The 23,334-nt window shown below is 41.2% G+C and overlaps 1 protein-coding gene across 2 annotated transcripts in view; it reads left to right on the top strand.

The window, feature by feature from the left end:
* Nucleotides 1–1,403: 1,403 nt before the first annotated feature.
* Nucleotides 1,404–23,334, top strand: part of unc13c (unc-13 homolog C (C. elegans)) — an 88,569-nt gene continuing 66,638 nt past the window's right edge. The window contains exons 1-7 of one of the 2 annotated variants that reach the window (XM_076077975.1): nucleotides 1,404–1,873; nucleotides 6,701–11,159; nucleotides 17,860–17,882; nucleotides 18,551–18,597; nucleotides 19,750–19,828; nucleotides 22,311–22,316; nucleotides 22,606–22,677. In XM_076077975.1, the coding sequence (XP_075934090.1) occupies nucleotides 6,899–11,159; nucleotides 17,860–17,882; nucleotides 18,551–18,597; nucleotides 19,750–19,828; nucleotides 22,311–22,316; nucleotides 22,606–22,677 (4,488 nt within the window). In that variant the 5' untranslated portion in view covers nucleotides 1,404–1,873; nucleotides 6,701–6,898. Of the gene's footprint in view, nucleotides 1,874–6,700; nucleotides 11,160–17,859; nucleotides 17,883–18,550; nucleotides 18,598–19,672; nucleotides 19,829–22,310; nucleotides 22,317–22,605; nucleotides 22,678–23,334 lie in introns of those variants that run through there. The other variant, XM_076077976.1, reaches the window with a different exon arrangement.

Below are 23,334 nucleotides of genomic sequence, written 5' to 3'. Positions count from 1 at the left end.
AAACTGAACCATGTCAAGTGTTTACATAAATCAGCCATTGCTCTGCTATCTTCGGCTGAACAGAAGTGCGCTGCAGTGATTGAAGGAGATCATTTGGGTCAGAGTGGCTCAGAAACAGCGAGGTTCCAGTTTGCAGTTGCTTTCATCGCCAGCGGGGGGCGAACAGCAGCCATGCACAACATCAGTATCTGCACCATTCCCCTCCGCTCTCCTCCAACCCCCACCTGCACGCGCTTGCGCACACATCTCTCTCTCTCTCTCTCTCTCTCCCTCTCTCTCCCCCCCTCTCTCTCTCTCTCTCTCTCTCTCTCTCGATGTGTTTTCGCTAGAAGGCCAGACAATTAGTGGCGGTTGGAGGAACGCATGACACACATCTCAGCTGAGAGAGGGGAGCAGGACTGACAGAGGCAGGCATACTCATGAGAGATAAGAAGGAGAGGAGGGATGGGTTTTTATTTGAGTGCTTAATCAACACCAAGGCAGGGGGAGGCCGGGAAATGATGTGGACTATCATGTGACACTCTACCTGCAATATTTTCACGTCACTGTGTCCGTCTTAATTTGTCACTGGCAACGTGAAACGAAAGCCTCAATTAGCGATGAGTTACATAAGGTCAATTTTATGAAATTACCTCCTGCCGTTTTGTCATGAGGTTGAGTTTTTCCCTTTTTTTAATACCTGTGAAATGTAGCCACGTGCATTATACGCCGCTGATGGTGTTTTAATACACCAGAGTAGGCATAGATGACTAATCTGCAACGGGGATGAGCAATCATGTATGACGACATTTCCAGTGAGAGACGCAATTAGATGATGTGTGAGTGTATGAGGCTCTGCTGTGTATGAAGTAGCCTACTGATGAGAATGGTCTTCGGTGGAGACTGGAGTGTGGCTCGGATCATAAAGTGTGCGCGCGTGTGTTTGACAGAAAGAGATAAAAGTGCGCTCCGCAGGCATGCCCATAAACCCATGCACGCAAGCGCAAAAGCAGCGACGTGCGTGCACGAGCCCCGACGAAAAACCGAAGCCATATCCCATGTAGATTAACATTTTTCTTCCATATGTGTCTGTGGTGTTTAAGGTGTATTCACCCGTTACATCACACCAATGTTTCCATCGGAATGTGTAGTTTTTGCAGTGGTGTGAACACACATCTAGCCAAAATAAATGACACACTTCACCCCCCCCTTCCCTCCATTTCTATTTGCTTCCCTCACACTTAAGCTGGTGTGTGTTGTGGTGTGTGTGGGAGAGAGAGAGAGAGAGAGAGAGAGAGAGAGAGAGAGAGAGAGAGAGAGAGAGAGAGAGAGAGAGAGATAGTTTTGTACAGGGGAGGGACACACATTCTCCAGCCGGGCAGCAGAGCCTCAGTCTAGGCAGCTAAGTGCAGCGTTGTCTGCCTCTTCACCCGCGCCACCGCCACCACCACCCGTCATCCCGTTTTGGACTAGACACCCCTTGCCGTGACACTGTCTACGAGCAAGGGTGTGTGTCTGTGTGTGTGTGTGTCTGCGTGTGTGTCAATCGTGGAGAAAATAAGACCAAAGCAGCTTGCGTCATTTGAAAGCAACATCTTCGGTACCCAGTAAAGCGTACAGGGGAGTACAGCAGCGGAGCGAGAGCGGGGGGTACAGAAGGTGGCATGGAGGAGGTGTGTGTGTCTGCGCGGAGGCAGGGCTCTGGGATGTGTTGTCTGACGGACGCGGAGAGAAGCTGTGAGCTCTGGTATTAGCAGGCATCTGCGCACCGAGCCGCTCTCTTCCCTCCCTCCCCTCGCGCCGACAATTCGCCTAAAAACCGGGGAATCGGCTCCACACGGCTCGCCGTGCTCACTACCGCTGGCGTCCCGCACGGGGGATTTGACACGAACAGGTATGTGCAGCAGCAGAGCCCATTTGGGCGCTGGATGCGTGTTTGCATGGCGGGGGGGGGAATCTTGACTGTTTGACTTCAACCTATATCTTCTTGTTGCTTCCCTCCCTCTGTGGCCCTGTCAGTGGAATAGTGAAACGATATTTGAGGATGATGCGTTTAGATGGCATCATCTGTCGATAGAGCTGGGTTGAAAATACATAAAAAAAAATAGGTTTTAATGTTATTCAATCGTTTTGCAGTTTATTCTCAAATGTCCCATTGCTCCAATTCTAACCTTATCCCACGTTGTTATGCATAACGCACAACATGAATGCATGTGAGCAATGCTGCTGTTTCACACTGAGCAAATGCGATGGGACTGGTTCTCGTCACGCCAGCCAAAGAAAAGGTAATATTTTGATTTATGAGGCGAGACATCTGTTGTGATGTTGGCTGGTTTCCGAGGGCTGCAGGCAGTTATTTCACTGTTGGGAAATACACAGGTTAGGAGGAGAGAGACAGAGTGTAGCTGAGGATGGGCGTGAGGACAATATGATCTGCACACACCCTCACATGCTCATCCCCCACTAGTATGCTTCGCTCTTCTCTCGAAGCAGCAAATGCATGCTTAAAAAGCAATAATGCAGGCATGCATGGTGCACATGTGTGTGCATGCAAGGCTGCACACCCAGACCCACTGCAGGCATGCACACACCCACATGTACACCAATCCACACTCGGCCATAATCCATTATCATGTGTTCTGGAGACATGACGTAACACATGAGCATCTATCACTTGCATCTTTTTTTCAAAAGGTTTGCAATGAGATACTCCTCAGTCTCATCCAGTATGATAAGAGAATGAACATCACATCACAGCATGTAGTATAATTGCTTCGAGCATAATAACCTCTAATTGGCATACTTGGGTTTTCATCAGGAGAGAAGAGCCGATTGTACTATTGTGAGAAATAGGTTAGCATGCCTCCCTCCAACTGACACTTATTTTCATTAAAGTAGAGTGGCAGAGACTGTACGACTGTCAGAAATTGAGTGCTTCAGAGTGCTCTGGTAATCAAATGCATTCGGAAAAAGCGGGGGAAATAGGTCCTGGGACATTAAAGCAGGGCCTGGGGCAGCAGTGCCTCAGAGCATGGGGGGTGGGTGTGGCTGAGGTGCTCCCCCTTTCTCTGGAGGTTTCTTTAGTCTGACTCACAAATGGGAGGGGCTCTACCTCGGGACCACAGGAGTTCCCGATTTAATTTTGTCACAGTCACAGGCAACTATTTTTTGGATTAAAGTATCCAAACAAGTTGGAGGTTCAGTGCCTTGTTAAAGGCACAAAGCCCTTGAATTGTAAAGGATGAAACTATCAGCTTATGAGGATAGAAAAACCTATATATTCACATCAAATTCACAGGCCTATGAATCATATAACATGCTAGAACACATATGATGTAATAAACTCAATAGCTATCTATTGTAGGGACTGTGTTCCACAGAGGGATTTACATGGTGGGCGTTATGGTGTGCAGGGTGTGTGTGTGTGTTAGAACATGCTACTTACATAAATTAAATGTTTATGACTTATCCTATTATACAAAAAAACAAGCGTGACTGTCCACTTATCTCTTCTTATGTGCAACATAGAATGGGCTTTATCGTACTGAATCTGCTTATATTACACTACGAAGTAAGGATGAACAACAGCGGCATACTGTAGACCTATTAGCCAACATGTAATCTCATTCTCACATGTCACGATGGCTCGGAAAAATGGTACCATTTCATTTGTAGCCCATTTGCTGCAGAGTCTTGAGTATTTGCAGGTTCTGTGGTCAAATTGATAACACACATGAGTGGGATAAGGTGATCTAGTTATCTGTCATCCTTTCATCCTAATTCTTGCATCATTACGCCCTAATGGGATGATACAGACGATACCTTGTGGGTATTATCAAGTCATTTGCGTATTAACTCTAGCTCCGGAAGAGGAAGACTGCTTCATTTGTCAAACCTTAACATGCAGATGTCAGGATGCTGGCTCTGTAAAGAGAAAGGCAGCGCCCTAATTGGTAATCAACACTCATTAAACACTAGTATTCTTTTATTGTAATATGTCCTGACAGTGTAGCTACGGCCCTTTATATAAGTGATGTTCCAGTCACCGCTACAGTAAACAGCGACATATCCCAGATGCTGTCAGACATGATTGTGACTGTAGCTCAAATGAGTACATTGAAAACATTGCAAAATTTGCATCACAAACGCGTTAACATAATTACTCAAAATTAACCATCAGTCATTATTAGGTGTATTTTCTGTGGAGCGTTATACGATAATGTTCCATAATGGTTGAGTCATTAAACAAGATGCATTAAAAAAACAAAACATTTATGTTTTCATTAACTATGCTTTCTAAACATGCGCTATCAATGTTACATATTGCATTGTATGGACTGAAAGGGTAGAACATGTTATGCGCATGTTATTCCTTGAAGCAAAATCATTTTTTTTGTGACAATGACAAGAACCATGAATAGTAAAGAGAACGCTGAGTTTAGATTATGGACTATGAACTCTACACAACTTACCATTCTGAGCAATAGACCCAAAGATAATCGCTATAAACCTTTCCTTTAAAAAAAAAGAAAACACACCAAAACCATTAGCTTAACCCAAAGCCAAAGTTTCACCGCATTCTGCTTCAGCTCAAAGTTTTATGCTGTATTCTTCTCAATATTGGGTTAATATTTTTGCAATGTTAAAATGCTTTTATTTATTTCCCAAACACGCCCACACAGTCATGAATATGTGGAAACACTATTGTGGGTGTATAAAAGCTTTAAATATTCAACTGAATTGCAACCGTTATCACTAGTTTAGGAATTGTTTTTTTCATTTGGATACCATACCATTGACAAAACAATCAATGTAACAATGAAATGGCCTATTTACTTATCTTGGTGGAGTAAGTGAATAAGCCATCACTTTCCTACTCTAACAACTACAGGTGCCCTTAAGCAAGGCACTTAACCCTCAGCCGCTCACTGATTAACACAAGTTGACTGCACTGTCTCAGTATTTTACATGCAGATAGAGATTTGAATTAGAGCTAAAGATGTCAGTGGAAGTAGTTGAGGCAATGTCAGGACATATTTAAACAATATCTAATGTGATTTATTTATGATGGGGACAGTTTTAGGTCGTGACCCATCAGTTGCAAAAGCCTAGTCTTGGCTTTACGCCACTCTACAAGAGAGCTGAGTCATGAACTTCCTCATACCATGAAATATACTGTCGTCCTTCTTTACCTCATTTTGTTGCCATTCGATTTCTGTAATGACAAAGATTGATGCTGCTTTTTTCTTATTTATACAACTCGAGACCATACTGACCATTGAATATACCAGGACCGTTCAGGGATAAAACGTTCTAGGAGTCATTCATTTACAATTGAATAACCGCTTACTTTAGGTTAAAGAACCTTAATAACGTCACTTAGTGAACTCACCCATTAGGTTTGGTACAATTGCACAAGACCTGTCAGAATTACATACTGTGAAGTTGACAAATAGTCAAGGCCCTTGATTAATTTCATCCTCAATTAATCTGACAGAAACACATATATACTGGCAACCTAGCCTTAAGCTCTATTTGCTAACGCCTGGTCCTTCCCTAGAGTCCAGCATTAAAAGGTAACTGTGATTCTGTTTCACAGCTCATTTGAAGTGATCATGTATCTGTGGTCATGAGACTGTAGACACATTCGGCTCTATACCCCTGAACTAATGTGGAGCAGCTGTCAGATTCTCTACACAACAAACATCCCTCTTTCGACTCAGTTGGCCAGTTCCACTCTATATAAACCACACACTTCTCAGAGCAACTGCAAGCTGTTATGCTATGCAGCATGATTCAAGAAGTCTCACTTCTCATTGAGACTAAGATGGCCATTTTGTCCTCTTCGTACCTATATAGTCTGATGCACATTTACATTACGACACCTGAATGGTTCAGCACCTGAACCATTACAATTTAACTAATTGGGACATTAAAATGTACGACACCAATAGGTCATTAACTCTATCATTTCAATTAGTGAAAACATCCTTATCGTTATGTCAATATAAGGAAAATAGCTAACAAATGCATTTTTTACATGATTTGATTATGTGTTAAATGAAAACAAGAAACAAAAATGTATGAATAGCAATGTTTCCAGGTTCTTTGATCATGCTAGATATTAATTTATGATGAAAACATTCTGACTAGCGTAATGTAGCACTCAAGCAATTAGAAGTATTGACTCTCCTGCTGTAGAAGCTGGATACCACCGTGTAGCCTGCATCTATTGACCTTGACTGACACATACAGTGTATACATTCATGAATTTGTACACAGTCATGTACACAAGCAATTGATTACCCCAAACCCATTCTCCCAACCACATGCAAGCTCATACACCCAATGTCTTCATTCTCTCTCTTTGCTTCTCTCTCTGTCAGCACCTCTGGAATACAGTTTAAGTGATATCTAAGTAGGGAGGGTGACTAGGATGCTTTGTGAGATTTGCTTTAAAGACATGCACCCAACATACATTTTTGAAAACTGAAAAAAATGTTTGAATGTTCTGCAGCTTAACCATTGTTTTCCTTGTATAATAGGTTTGGAGATTGCTTAATGAGTAACTTTTTACATTATGCATGTTAAAGATGAAACAGATTTTCCACTTTCTCTGTAATTGCAAAGTAATAACTCAGGTTATTCCTGCTTGTGTTTAAGTGTGAACTGAGAATCTGCAGCCAAATTGTACATATCTGTTGCTTTTTTTGTCTTTCAGAGAGATGTTCTTTTTCGGCAGGAAGGCCACTGGATTTAAAAGTATTAGTGAGTCTCTACTCGGACTGTGGTGTTAGTGATTTTGACCTGGGATCCGACTGTCAAGCACTGGCTCATTGTGCTTGGCCCCCTACCGCTGTATTCTCAGCCGACTTCTCCTTTCACTAGATGATAAAAACTGTCCATAGGATTGCCATCCATGGTTTCTGCCCTAATATATACTATATCATCCTACATTAAAAAGATTTGTAAAGGAATGTTTACAAAGAAATTGGCAAACTCAATAAAGAAGAAAGAGAGAAGCGAAAATAAAGAGCCCAAATTGACCACTGATTTGCAAGCACACAATCCAAATCTCTCAACCACATTGAAGACTACAGTTAAAAAGATTTCCAAATGCTCTTCGGCACGTAACATATCGCTTGAAGAAGACGACGGAAAGTATGACTGCTCATCCCTGTCACCCACTTTCAGTTATCGTGTAGCTATAGCGAATGGACTGCCGAAAAACTCTCTTTCTTTGAATAATAATGAAAGTATCATTTCTGAGATTCTTTCAATTGATACTACTTACTCTGACTCTTTGAGTGAGACAAAACTTGTCAGGAGATTGGATGAGCATAAATCACACACTATGCCAGTAAGACGAAACAGAAAGAGCCTCATCAGTTTGGCTCCCTCTGATGGCAGCTCTGAGGGCGAGCGAGTGGAACGCTCCAGTCTACACACACTTAGGCTGGGTGCTCTACGCAAGTTAAGAAAATGGAAAAAGAGTCAGGAATGTGTCTCCTCAGACTCCGAGGTGAGCAATTGGAGGAAAACCTTGGGCATCCGGAGCAAGTCCTTGGACCGCGCTGGACGGCAGCAAAAGAGCTCAACCCTGGAGCCTGGCTCCTCCTCCACAGGTTGCATCAGTCAGACCCAGGATGTCATGGAGATGATCTTTAAGGAGCTTCAGGGGATCAGCCAGATAGAGACAGAACTGTCTGAGCTACGTGGCCATGTAAATGCCCTGAAAAGCTCCATTGATGAGATCTCCAGCAGTGTGGAAGTAGTTCAGAGTGAGATTGAGCAGCTTCGCACGGGATTTGTCCAGTCTAGAAGAGAAACACGAGATATTCATGACTACATAAAACAAATTAGCCACCAGGCCAACAATTCAACCTTGAGGTTCCTTAATGTTCCTGAAGAAAGGTCAGAAAAAACAGAGTCTCTAATTTATAAGATACTAAAAGACAAAATGGGTTTCATTGATGCCCTTAAAACAATTAAAATTGAGCTTGCTCATAGGTTAGGGCAACAAAGAGAATGTTCTAATGCAAAACCCCGCCCTATTATTGTTATTTTTGCAACAACTCAAGAGAGGGATATAGTCTTGAAAAAGTGCTATAAACTTAAAGGAACAGGCATTACAGTCTCCACTGATAGCTTAACTCATGATGGAAAGGAGAGAAAAGACAAAACAATGTCTTCCTCACAAACTTATGAAAGCATGGATATGAAGGCCTCAGGAAAGGATAAAGTGGTGGAGAGCGATGATTGGGACTCAATGGACAGTGATAAAGAATTAGATGAATTAAGCCGAAATAAATATGCAATGGTGATTTCAAAGCCCGCTCACAAGAGCAAATCAGAGAAGAGGCGATCCCATGACCATAGCCGGTCAGGAGAGGAAGCAGGCTACTCAGGCGCTGTTCACTATGCTGATGACTCTTACTATGACCCAGACAAGCAAGTAAAGGCGTACTACTCGGATTTGACCCCTGGTTGGCTTTCTCAGAGTGACTATTCCACCCCTAAACTCAGCCGCTCTGAGTCTGACTGCTCAAAACTTTGCCAGTCATACTCAGAAGACTTTTCAGAGAGTCAGTACTTTACACGGGCTAATGGCTGCTCCATGCTGTCCTCCTCAGATCAGGAACTGTGGCAGAGAAAACAAGAAGACATGGCTTCCTCCTGGTATGCTAGTGACAGTCACCAACTCAGCCATGAGAATCAAGCATATGAACACAATGAGGTTGAGACTACAGAAACTATTGACAGTGGGGTGAGCAATGGACTGGTCTGCATGTCTGGGGACAGAAGCCACTACAGTGGCTCCCAGCTTTCTCTGCAAGGTGACTTATCACCCTGGAAAGACTGGCATCATCTAGAGCAGGGTGCTGATTCTGGCTTGGACGCCTCAATAGAGGTTAGCAGTCCCTTTGACCCATCAACCATCCCTGGTTTTCCAGAAAACATCACTAAATGTCAGGAGGTTGATTTACAATTTGAGGGAGATGAAGAATTCATGATGCTTGACAGAGAATCTTCCCTACCACCTATAACCACCCACATTATTACTCCCGTCACAGAGCGTGAGTCCGTCATCAAGACATCTGCCCGGCAGTCCAAGGAGGGAAATAAGATGGTCACAAAAGAAAACACAAAAACATCATCTAAAGATACACCTAAAGCTGCTGCTAAAATTACACATAAACAGACAAAATTGATACCTAAAGAAGAAGCAAACATCAAAATATTGCCAAAAGAAAGCTCGAAGGTATCTGCTAAGGTTTCATCCCAAGTGACCTCTAAAGCAGCTCCTAAAGAGTCACCTAAGGAGATTCAGAAACCAGCAGCTAAAGAATCCTTTCAATCCCTTCCTAAAGACAGCCCTAAAGTCACACCTAAAGATGCCACAAAGCCCAGTGTTAAAAAAGTATCTAAAGTGACATCTAAGATAACTTCTAGTGAAGCTGCTAAAGTCACATCTAAGATAACTTCTAGTGAAGCTGCTAGAGTGACATCTAAGATAACTTCTATTGAAGCTGCTAAAGTGACATCTAAGATAACTTCTAGTGAAGCTGCTAGAGTGACATCTAAGATAACTTCTAGTGAAGCTGCTAAAGTGACATCTCAGATAACTTCTAGTGAGGCTGCTAAAGTGACACCTAAAGTGACCCCAAAAGATAGCCCTACAATGACTCCTAAAGAAAGTCCTAAAGAGTCACCTAAAGAGAGCCCTAAAATAACCCCAATTGAGAGCCCTGTGTCAACCCCTAAAGAGTCCCCTAAAGAGTCCCCTAAAGAATCCCCTAAAGAATCCCCTAAAGAGTCTCCCAAAGTCATTGCTAAAGATCCCCCACAAATTGCATCTAACGAAGGTCTAAAAGTTGTTGCTAAAGAGGTTATCAAAGAAGCTGTAAAACTACCCCCAAAAGAGGTATTGAAAGAGATGCTGAAGGTAGCATCTAAGGAGACTGGTAAAGTACCCACTCAAGAAGTTTCTAAGATTCCACCTAAAGAAGTCCCGAAGGTAGCCCCTAAAGAGAGTCCTAAGGTGTCCCCCAAAGAGACCCCTAAAGCCATCCCAATTGAAGCTCCTAAAGTTGGAAATAAAGTAGCTTCTAAAGATGCCCCAAAGGAAACCCCCAAAGTCATTGCTAAAGATAAATTCCCTGAACTGGATGTCAATCATAGCTTCCACCAGAACCAGAATAAGTCTACAACTATGTACCGCAGTCAGAGTGAGATTCGAACAGAGAAGGTTGAGGAGGTTCCCAAGTCTTGGAGCAGTAGGCTCAGCATAGATCTCACTGAGAAGTCCTTTGGTTTTGGCTTTGGCTCTACACTGCAAAGGGCTAAGTCAGCTTTGGAGGTTGTTTGGAAGTCTGGCCCTCAAACTCCTACCACTGCTCCTCCTGAGGAGACCACCAATTCATCATTTATGGGGCGTTTCCGCACGCTGTCCACCTCTGGTGTAAATAGCTCTAGTACTACAATAGACTCCGATGCCAACACAGAGTCTGTCTTCAACAAGGCAGAGGAAGATAAAGCAGGTGCAGAGGCAGAAGCTGGGGAACAACCAGTGGACAATGAGACCCACTATGTTGAAGTGATGGAGCAGGTATTAGCTAACTTAGAGAACAGAACTAATGCTAGTGAGACAGAGGAGACAGATGAGGCTGCACAGGACTGTGAGACTTCTCAGGACTATGATGTGTCTGATGACTTTGAGGCCTCTCAAGACAGTGATGCCTTTCAGGATTTTGAGACCTTTCAAGATTTGGAAGCGACAGGAGACCATGAGACAAGTAAAGAGGCATGTGTTCTGGAATATGATTGCAATTTGGATGAAGAGTACAATGAAGAATATGAAACCCAACTCACTCAGGACACTGCTGAATTTGACGCAATGGTGGAGTATGTAGACGTAGAAGAACCAGATGACAATGATGTGACAGAGGAGATGGAAGAGGGTGATGAGGAGTTAGAGGAGGTAGAGGAGATCATAGAGGATGCCGCTGAGGGATCTGAAAAAGTAAATCAAAAGCAGGAGGATGAAAACAAAAATGTTCCAGAGGAGAAGCCTACAGAGGCCCCACCCAAGAAACATGTGAGACCCACATTCAAGGAGGCAGCACTGAGGGCCTACAGGAAACAGATGGCTGAACTGGAGCAGCAGATCCTGGCAGGAGGTATGACTCTTTACTCGTTTTTGTTTGACTTTTTTTGTACTGTTTGACAAGGCTTTACATTGGCAATACATGGGTACAACCATAATGGTAACTGTAAGTAGTAGTCAAAACCAAGCACCTTGGGCTTAAAAAACTTCATCAGAGGATTTGAGTTACAGCACATTAACTACAAATTGTGAATACATAACAGTACTTTAAAAATAGCTTTGACTGTTTTGAAAACTCTTGGTTTTGTTAGTGCACTGTTTGTGCATTCAAGTTTGCTCTCTGAGACTTGTCAGAAAAGACAAACGACTAGCAATCATGGACATAAGGGAAAGGGCAACTTGTATTTACAATGCTGTGTATTTCACTAAGCAGATACAGCAATTAACTCTTATGTCTCAGATGTTGGAACATAGTTGACATCATTTTGTGTTTCTCTGAATTGAATTCATACCACACTGAAATAAAATGACCAAAGGCTGCTTATGAGGAGGAAAATTAAATCCTTAAACTTATAGTACGATTTGGAAATTGGTGGGAAGTCATGTAGAGTACACAATTTTTGAGCTAAAACATGAGCTAAAACATACAAATGCATTGGTATCCTTGCAAATCCTTAACATCCAGTGGGTCCTCTGGGTTGTTAGTGGAAGTGGAATCATAGTGAATAACTTTTATTGATGAGGTGGAGACAAGCCGTAGATTTGGATTTATGGGAACCTCAGACTTTGATCAATCTGAAGGATGTCTCTTTGAATTGGTAATTTATTTTAGTTGAAAAACTGAAGAGGAGAGTCTCTCTGGATGGCAGGATTACAGGTGGCATTGACTTTGTATTTGTATTCCCATGGCACAACACTACATTCTCTCATAGCGGATTGTGGCTAGTGATAAGTGATGAGACTGTCAAACGTGTTTTCTGGAGGTTTATCATTTATCATCAAGAAAATATTTTAAAATCTACACTAGGGTGGGCTCCAGAACTACCATCAATTCTTCACAATGAATAAAAACATGACAATTTCGCTATTGGGTGTCATTACGTTGGCACTGGCAGACAGTTAAAGCAAGTGTGAAGTCTTTACATATTGACTGACCACAGAGAACGTTCTGTTTGTCACTGATGTATTTTGCACTATGGTGTTTTAAATAAGATATATTTTATTCTCTACACTTAGTAGAATATTATGCCTTATGCTCTCATTAGTCTTTTTGTATAATTCTTTTGGCTCTCTGCAGTAGTAGCTTTGAATCAAAATGCGGTAAAGCTGATGGCTTGTGTAAAAAGGATATATTGGTATATAAATGGTTAAGGTTTACACATTGAAAGAAAAGGAGTCTTTCAATAAGAAAGAAAAAAAGAGACCAGGGAATTTCCACTCTTACTTAAAATGAAAAAGCTCTTGACCTACATATGTAGCTGCAGCTGTGGTACCCATGGTGAGGTAGGTACTGTTGTTCAGGGAATACAGGCTACACCTGAAGACTGTGTGACAGATGTGTGCATAAACCCTTTTAGTGGCCACATTCACCAAACATCCTGCACAGAATGTTGTTTACTGAAAATCTTGTTTTAGGAGAGATTCCTTCGCTGCCATATAGTTGTATGCGACCATTCCTACCTAACGTTTTAAGACCAACAAACTGCAACTCATAAGAGGTATAGTACACAGTACAATATGCATTATAATCAAAAGTATTACCATATGGTTATACATACCATGACTCTCATTGAAATGATTCAATTCAATTCACTTTATTCCAATGTCTGTAAACCCATCCATGTCAACACGGTCAGAATATAGGCAGAAGGGCTGCACCGTTATTTAGGTAATATCGAAGCTTAAAATCCTGCAAATAACTAACAATATGTCTGAAAAAGTTTTAGACTTGAGGTGCTTTATAGTTAGTCAATAAGTGGTTTATGCTCTAAATAAAATATTGCAAAGTTTGTTTAAAAAATGGGTACACCAAAGTCCAGCTATATTTTATGTTTGACACATAATTTAGCCTATGCTACCTGACATAGAAGCAAGTTAAGCAATCCTTGACTGTAGACATGCATACTACATACTCCCCCCTGATTAGCTTCATGCCTTCATCTCGTGTAGCTGATGTGTGCACATGCTCATGCTCTGAAGCATGCTGGCTGGTCTGTATAGGAACTGTGAAGGGAGTCTCAGCTGTACTGCCACTTTTGCCAGGCCTGTCTTTAACCGGCTACAGCAGCGTCTGTATTCAGATGCTAATTCACACTCCCAAGGGCATTCTGTAACCAGGTCAGCCTTGCTTGGAATATTTATAGAGGTCTGCATGCTAGTGAAGTTTGCTGCTTGCTCCTGGGGGAGTAAAGGAGGTAGACCCTCTTTATGCTTAGTGCACCATTTCTAGAGAAAGTGTGGATATGAAAAATGTTTGTTGTCTGTTGTTGTAGGTTGATACCATCCAATTCAAAGCACTGACTGATTCAAAATCGCTGTTTTTTTGACTGCTGTAAACGGAGAGAGCCTCCTCTCCATAGTTTACTCTCTCAACTTGGAGGAACTGTCTATAGATTGCAATACATTACCTCTCGCTTTCATTGCTTTCATAATAACTCAGAACTGGGATTAAGTCAATATGTTTGCCTTTGCGTGTACAAATTAGATCTCAGTTTCCAAAGCAAAAGTGCATCTTTGATTAGATAAGGGTCGATAACCCGTTTTACCCAAACGCTTTATTCCTGGTTCATGCCTACAAGGATTCTATTTCTGCGCTGAAATTGAACAAAATAAACCCTCTGACATCAGACTGCCACAAACATGGTTTGGATATGTCATATTGTCAGGTGGACAGGAAGTGAAAAAAATTGAGGTCACCACATTTTTATTACATCAAAACCTGGAGGGCTACAACCTCTCAATACACACATTTCCACCTTTGTCCCTCTCTTTTTATCACAAATCCTGTAACACAGTGATTATTAATGACACAGCTTTAAGGTCTAATATGTGGTTAAATGAAATATCTTTGTATTACCTCCATCTGTATATTTCCTTGCATACCAACTTGAAGAACCTTTACGTTGTAAAACACAAAGTATCCTGGTTTTGCTGTCATGTCGCCAAAGCAGGTATCAAGCTGAACAAATGGTCCTAACAACCGCTATATGATAAAAGAGGTGCAAGCAATACACGATTGTGTAATTATAAAGACAACAAATACACGTATGCGATGAATGTTATGAAAATCGAGCATAAATAAATGATAAATAAATAAACAAATGAATAAATATAGGAATAATAAATTGTTTCCTGGAGCTCAGGGAACTCACAAGCTCATCACATTAATCAATATTTTGAACCGTAATACGTATTACTATTTAACAATGTTCGTGTTGAATCACATTCAAAATAAATAATTGTTGCTGTCTTTTCTGAGAGTTCGGTCGGGGTTCTTGCGGAGAGACATTTTTAATCTTGTTTGTGCTCAACGTTAGTCTGGGTGCGTTTGTGGCGGCCGATGAGCGATTCGAAGGCCCCCTCGGTTGAGCTGGGCTGACTAATGAAGTACTGTAACGTTAATACTGTTGAGTAAAAAACGTTTTTCACGGTAACGTTATGTATCTTGAAAAAAGAAAAGAACATATGTAAAATGATCAAGCTAAAATGTTATTAATAACACGTGTGCTCTTTCTGCACACGTGTCATTCCACAATGAATAACTACAGAGTTATTTATTTAGTTTGGTGGGATAAAGTTGCACCAGCCCAGACATACATTTTGTCAAGTTAAGCATCTAAAACTGTTCTCGGTGAGGGAAAGATTGTCCTAAATGAAGCCAATGCTGACAGTTATAGACACAAACCTTTGTCTCTCGGTAGAACAAGTGTTTAATGCCACTGTTGCAGCAGTATGAAGGTCACACTCATTCTTATCGTGACACTAAATGGAAATATGAGCCATTTTAAGAAGTAATTAACCCAGCCAGTGCAAAAATGCTATATATATATATATTTTTTTTTTCTGCTTTGAATGTTGTTTGCAACTTTACACTAAATCCTGCACTGCACTTGGTAGCATTCGGTAATCCCGTTTGTTATGTTACATCATTCGTCATTTAAACTTTACCTTGTTAACTTTTACCTGGATGTTTTTATTTATTTATTTATGATTTTTAGATTTGTTGATAGTTGAACATTATTGCTTGCATGATTTAAACAGTTTATCATTATCATTATTATTCTTTTAAAAAGGTCAGGATTTTACCTTTAACTTCACATATTAAGTTACAGGACTTGGTTTCCTCCAGTGATATTTTAAACTCGGTGTAAGAGTTGACACCAGCATGCAGTTCTGCTCTGGTGAGCTTTTTTACTTATTATTTTTTCAGGATGTGTTCACTGTAAGGCCTACAGCCTGTACTCGGTGCTGGGATCTTGCTGGCAGTCTGATCCAATGAGCCCGACCACAAACTGGTGGTCATGTCAGCCTTGACCTCATGGTTCCTCTCAACTCTCCTGCTCCAGTGATTCCACTTATACACAAACCTTCTCCTCTCTGCTGGTCCGTAGCGTACACTTTGTGCAGGTTTGGCTAAACTTCTGCTAGCCCTACAAATTATACCAAGCTATAGATTTTATTTCAGTTTATTGTAATAGTTGAAGCCAATACTTTAATAGCAATATCTGATGTGGGCAGTATGGAATAAAAACGCTGTCCAACTCTTCTCCAACAGTACAAAGGTGATGCGATGCTGATGAAGGCAAGATCATTGTATATTGGGGAAAAGTTGTGAGATTTGTTTAATTTTGATTGACTTGTACTGAAAGTCTGAACTGCACCTCAGTTTACTGTATGTGTGTACTCGAAGTAAAAAAATGTAAATATGAATATAGCCATAAGATGTTATCTCAGTAATAGTGTCAAATCTATTTTATACTCACTACCATTTTCTTTATTTTCTCTGTTTTCATGAGCTCCTTGGAAATATCGTCATGCGCTCACATGCTCAGTGTTGGTCTTTGATCATGACATAGTTCTGTTAATGTGCTGAATGCAGCAAAACATCCTTAAAAACCAGACTTGTGGAAATCAGTCATCACAAATTTGAGGTTTCTTGATTTAACATACATTTTTCTATTGTCATAAAGGACAATCTTCTCCCGCTGTGTGTGTGTATATATATATATATATATATATATATATATATATATATACACACATAAACACACACCAAGACATGTTCCTGTGTGTGTTGGTGCAGGGGCAGGTCCTTGTTTTACTATCAGCCATGTGCAGCCTTTTCTGCTCTGGCAAACTCTGATCTATGAACGCAGTAACCACGTGTGTCGGCACTGAAATGCAGGATTTACTGTTGCTTTTGATACCTCAACACGTTGCCCACAGCACACACACACACATACATACAGAGGGTTTCCTACCAGTCAATTACATTTTTGTTCCACAGATTTAAGGCACCTGTGAAATGAGGTTCATATCAGCAGCCTATAGCCTATCTTTGTGGTCTGGCTTTATCTATAGTGCAGCTGCAGACTTGCGGGTGCAGGAGATGGCTCTATCTCGTATGCCGTGCTGAAAGTAGCTTAGCTGATCGCTGTCCATGGTACCTACTTGCCGCTTAGCTCCTCTGTGTGTGCTGTGTGTCTGCGTTCGTGCAGCTTTTGATTTCACCTCGCCCAGTAATATTATTGTCACAGTTGTACCAACATTTTTCAACCTTTTCAAGAATTTATACTACCTCAGCCTAAAATATTAGTTTGTATAAATTCAAAACTTTAATGTTAACTTGAATCCTTTTAAAATGTTTTCAAACTATCAGTGCCTCCTTGAGTACCATCGTCACAAACTGATATGCGCTTGTACAGAGATATGCACTGGAACACTAATGGTACTATAGAGCACTCTGCGTAAAAGCATCCACCACATACTCTGTATTGTTTTTTTATTGGTTAACAATTAATATCTTCATGATGTGATTTTTTAAAATAAGTGTCAACTTTCAACTAAACGGATCAAACTAAATCGAAAAGATACTGGCAAAATGAAAGAAAGAGATGTACATTGCCTTTTGCTGTATTAGTGATGCAGAAACTGCGCATCAACAACAAACTGCGTATCACGTTGTTTTCAGAGCAGCAATTTGATCTTTCTCTTGTGAACAGCTGTTTTCTGTTCGTAGCACATTAGATCATGATTATGCTGCCATTTATCACCCATGGATCAATAGCACAGTAATTACACCTCTGCAGTCTTGCTTATTTAAAAGGCTTGCCCTCTCGCAGTTCGTCTCTAAAATGGCAATGTGATACCAACCGCTTATGCTTACCTAATGTCCCATGTCTCCATAGCTGGGATTGTTAACTCATGTGACGCTATTGATCAACGGCATACTTTTTTATTAATTTATGCTGTATTGATTTAGAATATTCTATATCCATAGAATTATATTCATATTTCAACCTTTAGCTGAGACGCCTTCTGTTCAGCTTTTTTTCTACTGCTTTTACCAAACATGGTATTCTTCTATTCATACACATTTTCCTTCAGGCACATGTTGACTCTGTCTCCATTTCTGCATAACTTGTTCGGCAAAACAGAATTGTGTCATCAGGCGGCCAGTAATAGTAGATTACTGTGTCCTAACTAAGTGTGTGTATTCTCCAGTGAGCTGCTCTATCCTAACACTCCACCCTACTCTCACTTTCTCCTTTCAGACACCAGTGCTTTGGACACACAGGTTTTAAGTCATTGTTTATCATCAACCACGTGGACACTTGTGATTCCCTAGCATGTGCATGTGTTTGTGTATATGTTCGTACATTTCTCTTTTGTGTTTTGTGGCATATGGTGTGATGGTACGTGGATTTTGCATCTCACTTGAATTTTATTTGAAAATACTCCATCTACCTGAGTGTATCTGTCAGAGGGTGTTTGTTTGTCTGTAGATACGTTGAAGTGATATCTGTAGGTATGCAGCATGGGCCCTTGAGCCATGTTGTTGTCCCTCTGTGCCGGTTATCCTTTTATTCCCTTTCAGAAAATGATTTGTGTTTTAAACTGGACATTTTTGTCAGTGAATGGGGAGCGTTACACAACAGGCAAATCTGGCCTGAAGCACCAAGAGCGGCAAAACTCTCAGTCTTGAGCCCACAAATTACATTGATGTGGAACGATTTGGTCTTCTTTTGCCTGCGGTGTCTTCCCTCCCTTCTCCCTGTTCTATACTCCTCTCCTATCATTTATCTTGTCCTGAATTGACCTCCAAATGTACTGTAGATTCCCAAGTACATTTTATCATACAGTACATTTCTTTTGTTTTAATTTTGCTGCTGTTTGCTTTGTGTTTAGCTGTGTGCACTTACCTTGTATTTCTTGTTTTACATTGTGTGTTTCTTCTCTCTGCAGCCTCACAGTATTTTGGACCCCAAACTGCTCGGCTTGCAGTCTGGAGGGTGAGTGGTGGCTCACTTCCTGATCTGATCGGTTCACGAGTACATACATCTTAGCTGCTGTGCTGTTTTGTACCCCCATACTGAGGCCCATATAGCAGAAATGTTGCAGACATGCTGATTCTCTGGCATTCAACCCTAATTAAGGTGGTATGCTCCCTGTTTTGTGATGTACCACAGAGAGGAGATTAATATACAATATGCCTGATGCCTTCACAACATCTGTTAAGGAATTGATGCTCTTGGCTTCACATGTCTGATTGATTTCTTATTCAGACATGTGTGTAAACGATTAAGGTTCAGAGTCTATGTGAAAGATAGATGAAGCCAACTGTTGTCGTATTATGTCATAAGGGAAAATAGCTAATAATCATAATTCACCTCCATTACCTCAGCTCATGCCATGAATTTACAGCCATCTGTAGCATACATTGTTTATACAGTAAAGAGGCAGCGAAAGCCAGGGACTCTAGGGTGAGGCAAGGGCCGGGGCAGGTTGTCAGACTGTGTATCTTTAGGGTCATACCACTGATGTCGCTGAGAGGGCTGACAGAAAAGCTTGAGGAGCTTTGTCTTTGTGGATGCATTGGGGCCTTGATGTCATGCTGAGGTCATTAGAAAGGCTTTGAGTGACAGTTGAGGTGATGCCACAGAGAGCCTCACGGGACAGGAAGCAAGACGGGTGGGAAAGCAGTGAGGGAGCCGCGGAGTGTGCACGAGAGAGTTGGAGGATGGAGAGAGCAAGGTAACTGGTGCTGAAGTGCTGTCTGAGAAAAAAACTCATCTTGGAATTTCCATTTTTGAGGTGTGGAGAAACTTCAACAAATTTTCAGTATTCTTAAAATGTAGTATACATATGTATCATAACAGGCATCACTGCAGCAATACCCAATACGCATTTAGATACCGTGGAAGAGGGAGTCTAGCAGAGAACAGCAGAGGGTGAGAGGGATTACATGGAGCTCCAGTGTTGGTGGTCGGCACCACTGAATCAAGCGGAAGGGGGGGGGGGGAGACAGGTTATGTAGGAGGCATGATCCATGGCATTTTGCCGGCTGTGTAAATCAAGACCCCCCCCCTTTCACTGCTGTAGTGTCTCCCCCAGCATGGCATTATTATGATATTAATACACTTTAAATCTGTCTGCTTCTCCAGGGCTGGCAGTATTCTTTATGGTATTGACAGCATGCCAGATTTACGCCGCAAGAGGACAGTGCCTCTTGTCCGAGACCTGGTGAGTCATCGGCCTCAACAAGGTTATGTGTGATTTATGTCAAAACTATCTGAGTGACCCCACATTACACCACACTGGTGGAATCCTGCTCTGTGTGAGTATGGACAACTGCAGAAGACAATGATAACTTTACTGGGTACCTGACAAAATGGTATGGTGCATGAGAATGACAGTTTGTTTCTTATCAGTATACAATATCCTCGGACAAGCCTAGGACTGATGTTAGCCTTGGTATTCTTTAAGCTGAAGTCTCTGGTTTTTAAAACCTAACTCAATCTGGATTTGTGATTTAATTACAAGTTTGTTCCATGTGTACACGATTTGGATGATTGCAAATACTTTCCTCGCTATGTATTCCTGCTATGTAGTTAAAAAAAAAAATAAACAGCATCAAAAATCCCATTATCTCTAATTGTGATAGAATAAGCATGTCAATAAGAAGTTCATGGGTGATAAAAGCAACCACTTAAAACTATGGCTATTTAGTGTAGAGCACTGCTTTGTGGGAGTGTTAATCTAACCTTAGCCATAACTCTACGGTTTGATTAATTAGCCTAGAGAGGGTGTTTAAGACATTGCATCACAGTGCTGCTCCATCATTAGTTTTTATTGCAGCATAATGTGTCATAACATATCCCACAGAGAGGCCTGTTTCAGTGGAGACCACTTTAGCACTGTGCCACATGGTTAGTCTTTCTGAGAGACAGCATGCTGTCGTGATGCCAACAGTATACATGTCTGTTTATAACCGTTTGTCCTTTATGTGAACACAGTGTGCGTCTGTCTTGTGTATGTTTGTTTATCATCTTCATGTATTTTAGTCTAAAGGATGGAAGAAATGATCAGAACTCTAAAAATTAAGTTGATTTACAAAACAACCTGTGTAATACTTAAAGCATTCTACTCTTAAAGGATTTAGATTTTCTTGTGAAATAATATGATTCTGCAGCTTGATGTCATACACATAGATGCTGATGAATGTTTATATCACGGTGAAGAACATGAGTTGATGCTGTATTTGTCCATATCTCTCATGAAATTAATAACCAACAATGTCTTGGTAAGTATGGGTTGTCGTTTTTAAATTTTTAAATCTTTTTGGATTTTGCGTGTATATTTGCCATTCCTACATAGACCCATAACAGCTATGGGTGATATTTTTCAGTGAGTTGTCAGATTTCAGCCTCGCCGATGCTTGGCCATTCTTCTTCCTTTTTTTTTGTTGCTCGGCAGGTTGCTCGATAAATTGCATTTAACTTGAAATGTTGACAACTCAACCCAAAAATATATCGGAGAGACTTCATTGACTTCTGATTTAACTGTGTGAGGCTTTTAAATCATGTAAAAGTGACACTGAGCAAGCCTTTTACACGTGGGATGAAGTCAGTAGTCAGCAAACTAATTGGTCCCCTTTCATGCCTCTCCTTTGTCAATGTCTCCCATTTGCTGTGTGATTGCTTCCGGGCAGCAACAGCGTTTGATTGGAACAGACAGCAGGGTTCCCCCATATCATGGCGGGATGCAAAAGCATAAACCAAAAAAAAACGAGCGTTGTAAATGGATTCACAAAGCATTGAACGCTATATTGTAGATGAATAGATAACATCTGGACACAGGGTCTTATCATATTGCCCGTAGCAACCTCAACAGTGCTGGTGCATGTTGATAAACTTACATCAACACTCACGGTTCATGTAGAGGTCACGTTCCCTTCTACATTCTCCATGGCTTCCATGGATCTTTACCATAGCTGGGCTGTACAGACAAGAGGGTCGTGGTAAAGACTGATCCAATATTGTCAGCTGTCCATGTCTGCATTCTGTTACGTAACTTCCTCCAGTATGGGATAAATGTTTATCAATCTCTGGTTACTCGAACTCAATGGATATTAACATAACAGCTAATTTACATTTGTGTATCTGTGTGCGTCTGTGTGTTACCTGTTTGTGTTTGTATGGGCGTGTGCTGTTTAATGTTTGAGTAAGTTTGTGAATGCCTGAGCAGATGCGTGTGTTTTTTTTTTGTGTTTTTCTTTTTAAAAGTGTGAGTGTGTGTGAGTCTGTGTTGTGCAGTACATCTGGCTTCACCCATACGTGAGTGTGTGTGTCTTGTGTTTCTCTGTTTGTGTCAAACTAATGTGCAGAGCAGACAGCAGAAAATATGATCAAAGCTTCATCCAACAGAGAACTGAAAATAAATGCCAAGCATGACTGCAGTTAAGTAACTTCCAGTGCATGAGTGGATAAAAAAAAAATCATGCAACGGCTGTTTAATCTCTCTTGATGAATAGTTGAACCTTTCTAGAGCTCTGTGCCCTAACCAGCAGTCCTGCATGGCAGTTGAGACACCTATGCGTTCAGAATGGATAGTAAATACAATTCTTCTGCTGTTTGTGCTTTCAGCATTCATCCTCCCGCTCCTTGTCTAATTACATTTCTTTATTTCTTTCATTCTTTATTCCTGGACTCCTGGAAAATCACAGGCTTTGGTAAGCTTACTATATGTCTACACTTTTGCGCAATTCATTACAGAAACTTAGTCTTTTTTTTCATTTGATCTATCGATTTACTGTGATTTAGACAATTTATCTCTCTTATTTATGTATCCCATATCTATTAAGGCTTTTTCTCCCTTTCACAAAATGCTATGCCCCATTCAGAAACTGTTCAACTCTATATAGAGTGCCACTGTGTGTAAACATTGAGATTCTGTATAAAACATGGGACGGAGGATTTATCCCTCTTCATCATCTTTCCTTTCCTTTCCTCTCCTCTTAGACCCTCACTGCTCGAAAGGCAGGCATCTCGTTCGCTCTGGTGAACCGGTCCACCCTGAATAATGAGGATCTGGTGAGTACTTACATGACTGCAATGACTGCATGGAACGTCATTGTCTGTTTATTGTGGAGTCTAATTGGGTAATGGAGGTTTCTGCGGGGACATGGGATGCTGGACCCATGTTCGCTCATTATTTTTTAGGGCGCTGTTTTGAGAGCAGGGAGCTGGAACTCCGACAAACTTTCAAAGCTGTGCTGTTTGCTGCAGCCATGGCACTTCAGGATCACGTTGCCAGGAACACTGGGTTCCGAAATTAGAAGAAGACCCAAATTAGGTTGATAGCATTAGTGGTTGAAGGATTGTTCTTCAGATGTACAGCATGCCATCCTCTGTCTGTCTGCCTGCCACTGTCATATCTATAAGACATACTGCAGTTTATTAAAATAGTGTCCGCGGGCAGCTACTCACTCTTTCTGCTGTGCTCCTTCTGTCAGATTATTTGGTTGAGTTCAGAAATGATAAGTTAGCCCCATAAAGTAATTTATACTATTCCTATGATTAATAATAAGAGCTGTGTATCAAGGAACACAGAAAAAGCAGAATGTCTCAGTCGATGGTGTGAGACACTTTTGTGTTGACCTCCAAAGCTCCCTCTGCATTAATTGATTGCAATCCTAACCTCCCAGAGGGAAGACAGCATTATAGGATGCAAACAGCAGGAGAAAGCAG

The sequence above is a fragment of the Anarhichas minor genome, unplaced genomic scaffold (genome assembly GCF_050575085.1).
Source record: "Anarhichas minor isolate MPS153535 unplaced genomic scaffold, ASM5057508v1 ptg000062l, whole genome shotgun sequence".
Lineage (NCBI taxonomy): Eukaryota > Metazoa > Chordata > Actinopteri > Perciformes > Anarhichadidae > Anarhichas > Anarhichas minor.
The sequence above is the reverse complement of the archived record's forward strand: the minus strand, read 5'-3'. Positions and strand labels throughout refer to the sequence as shown.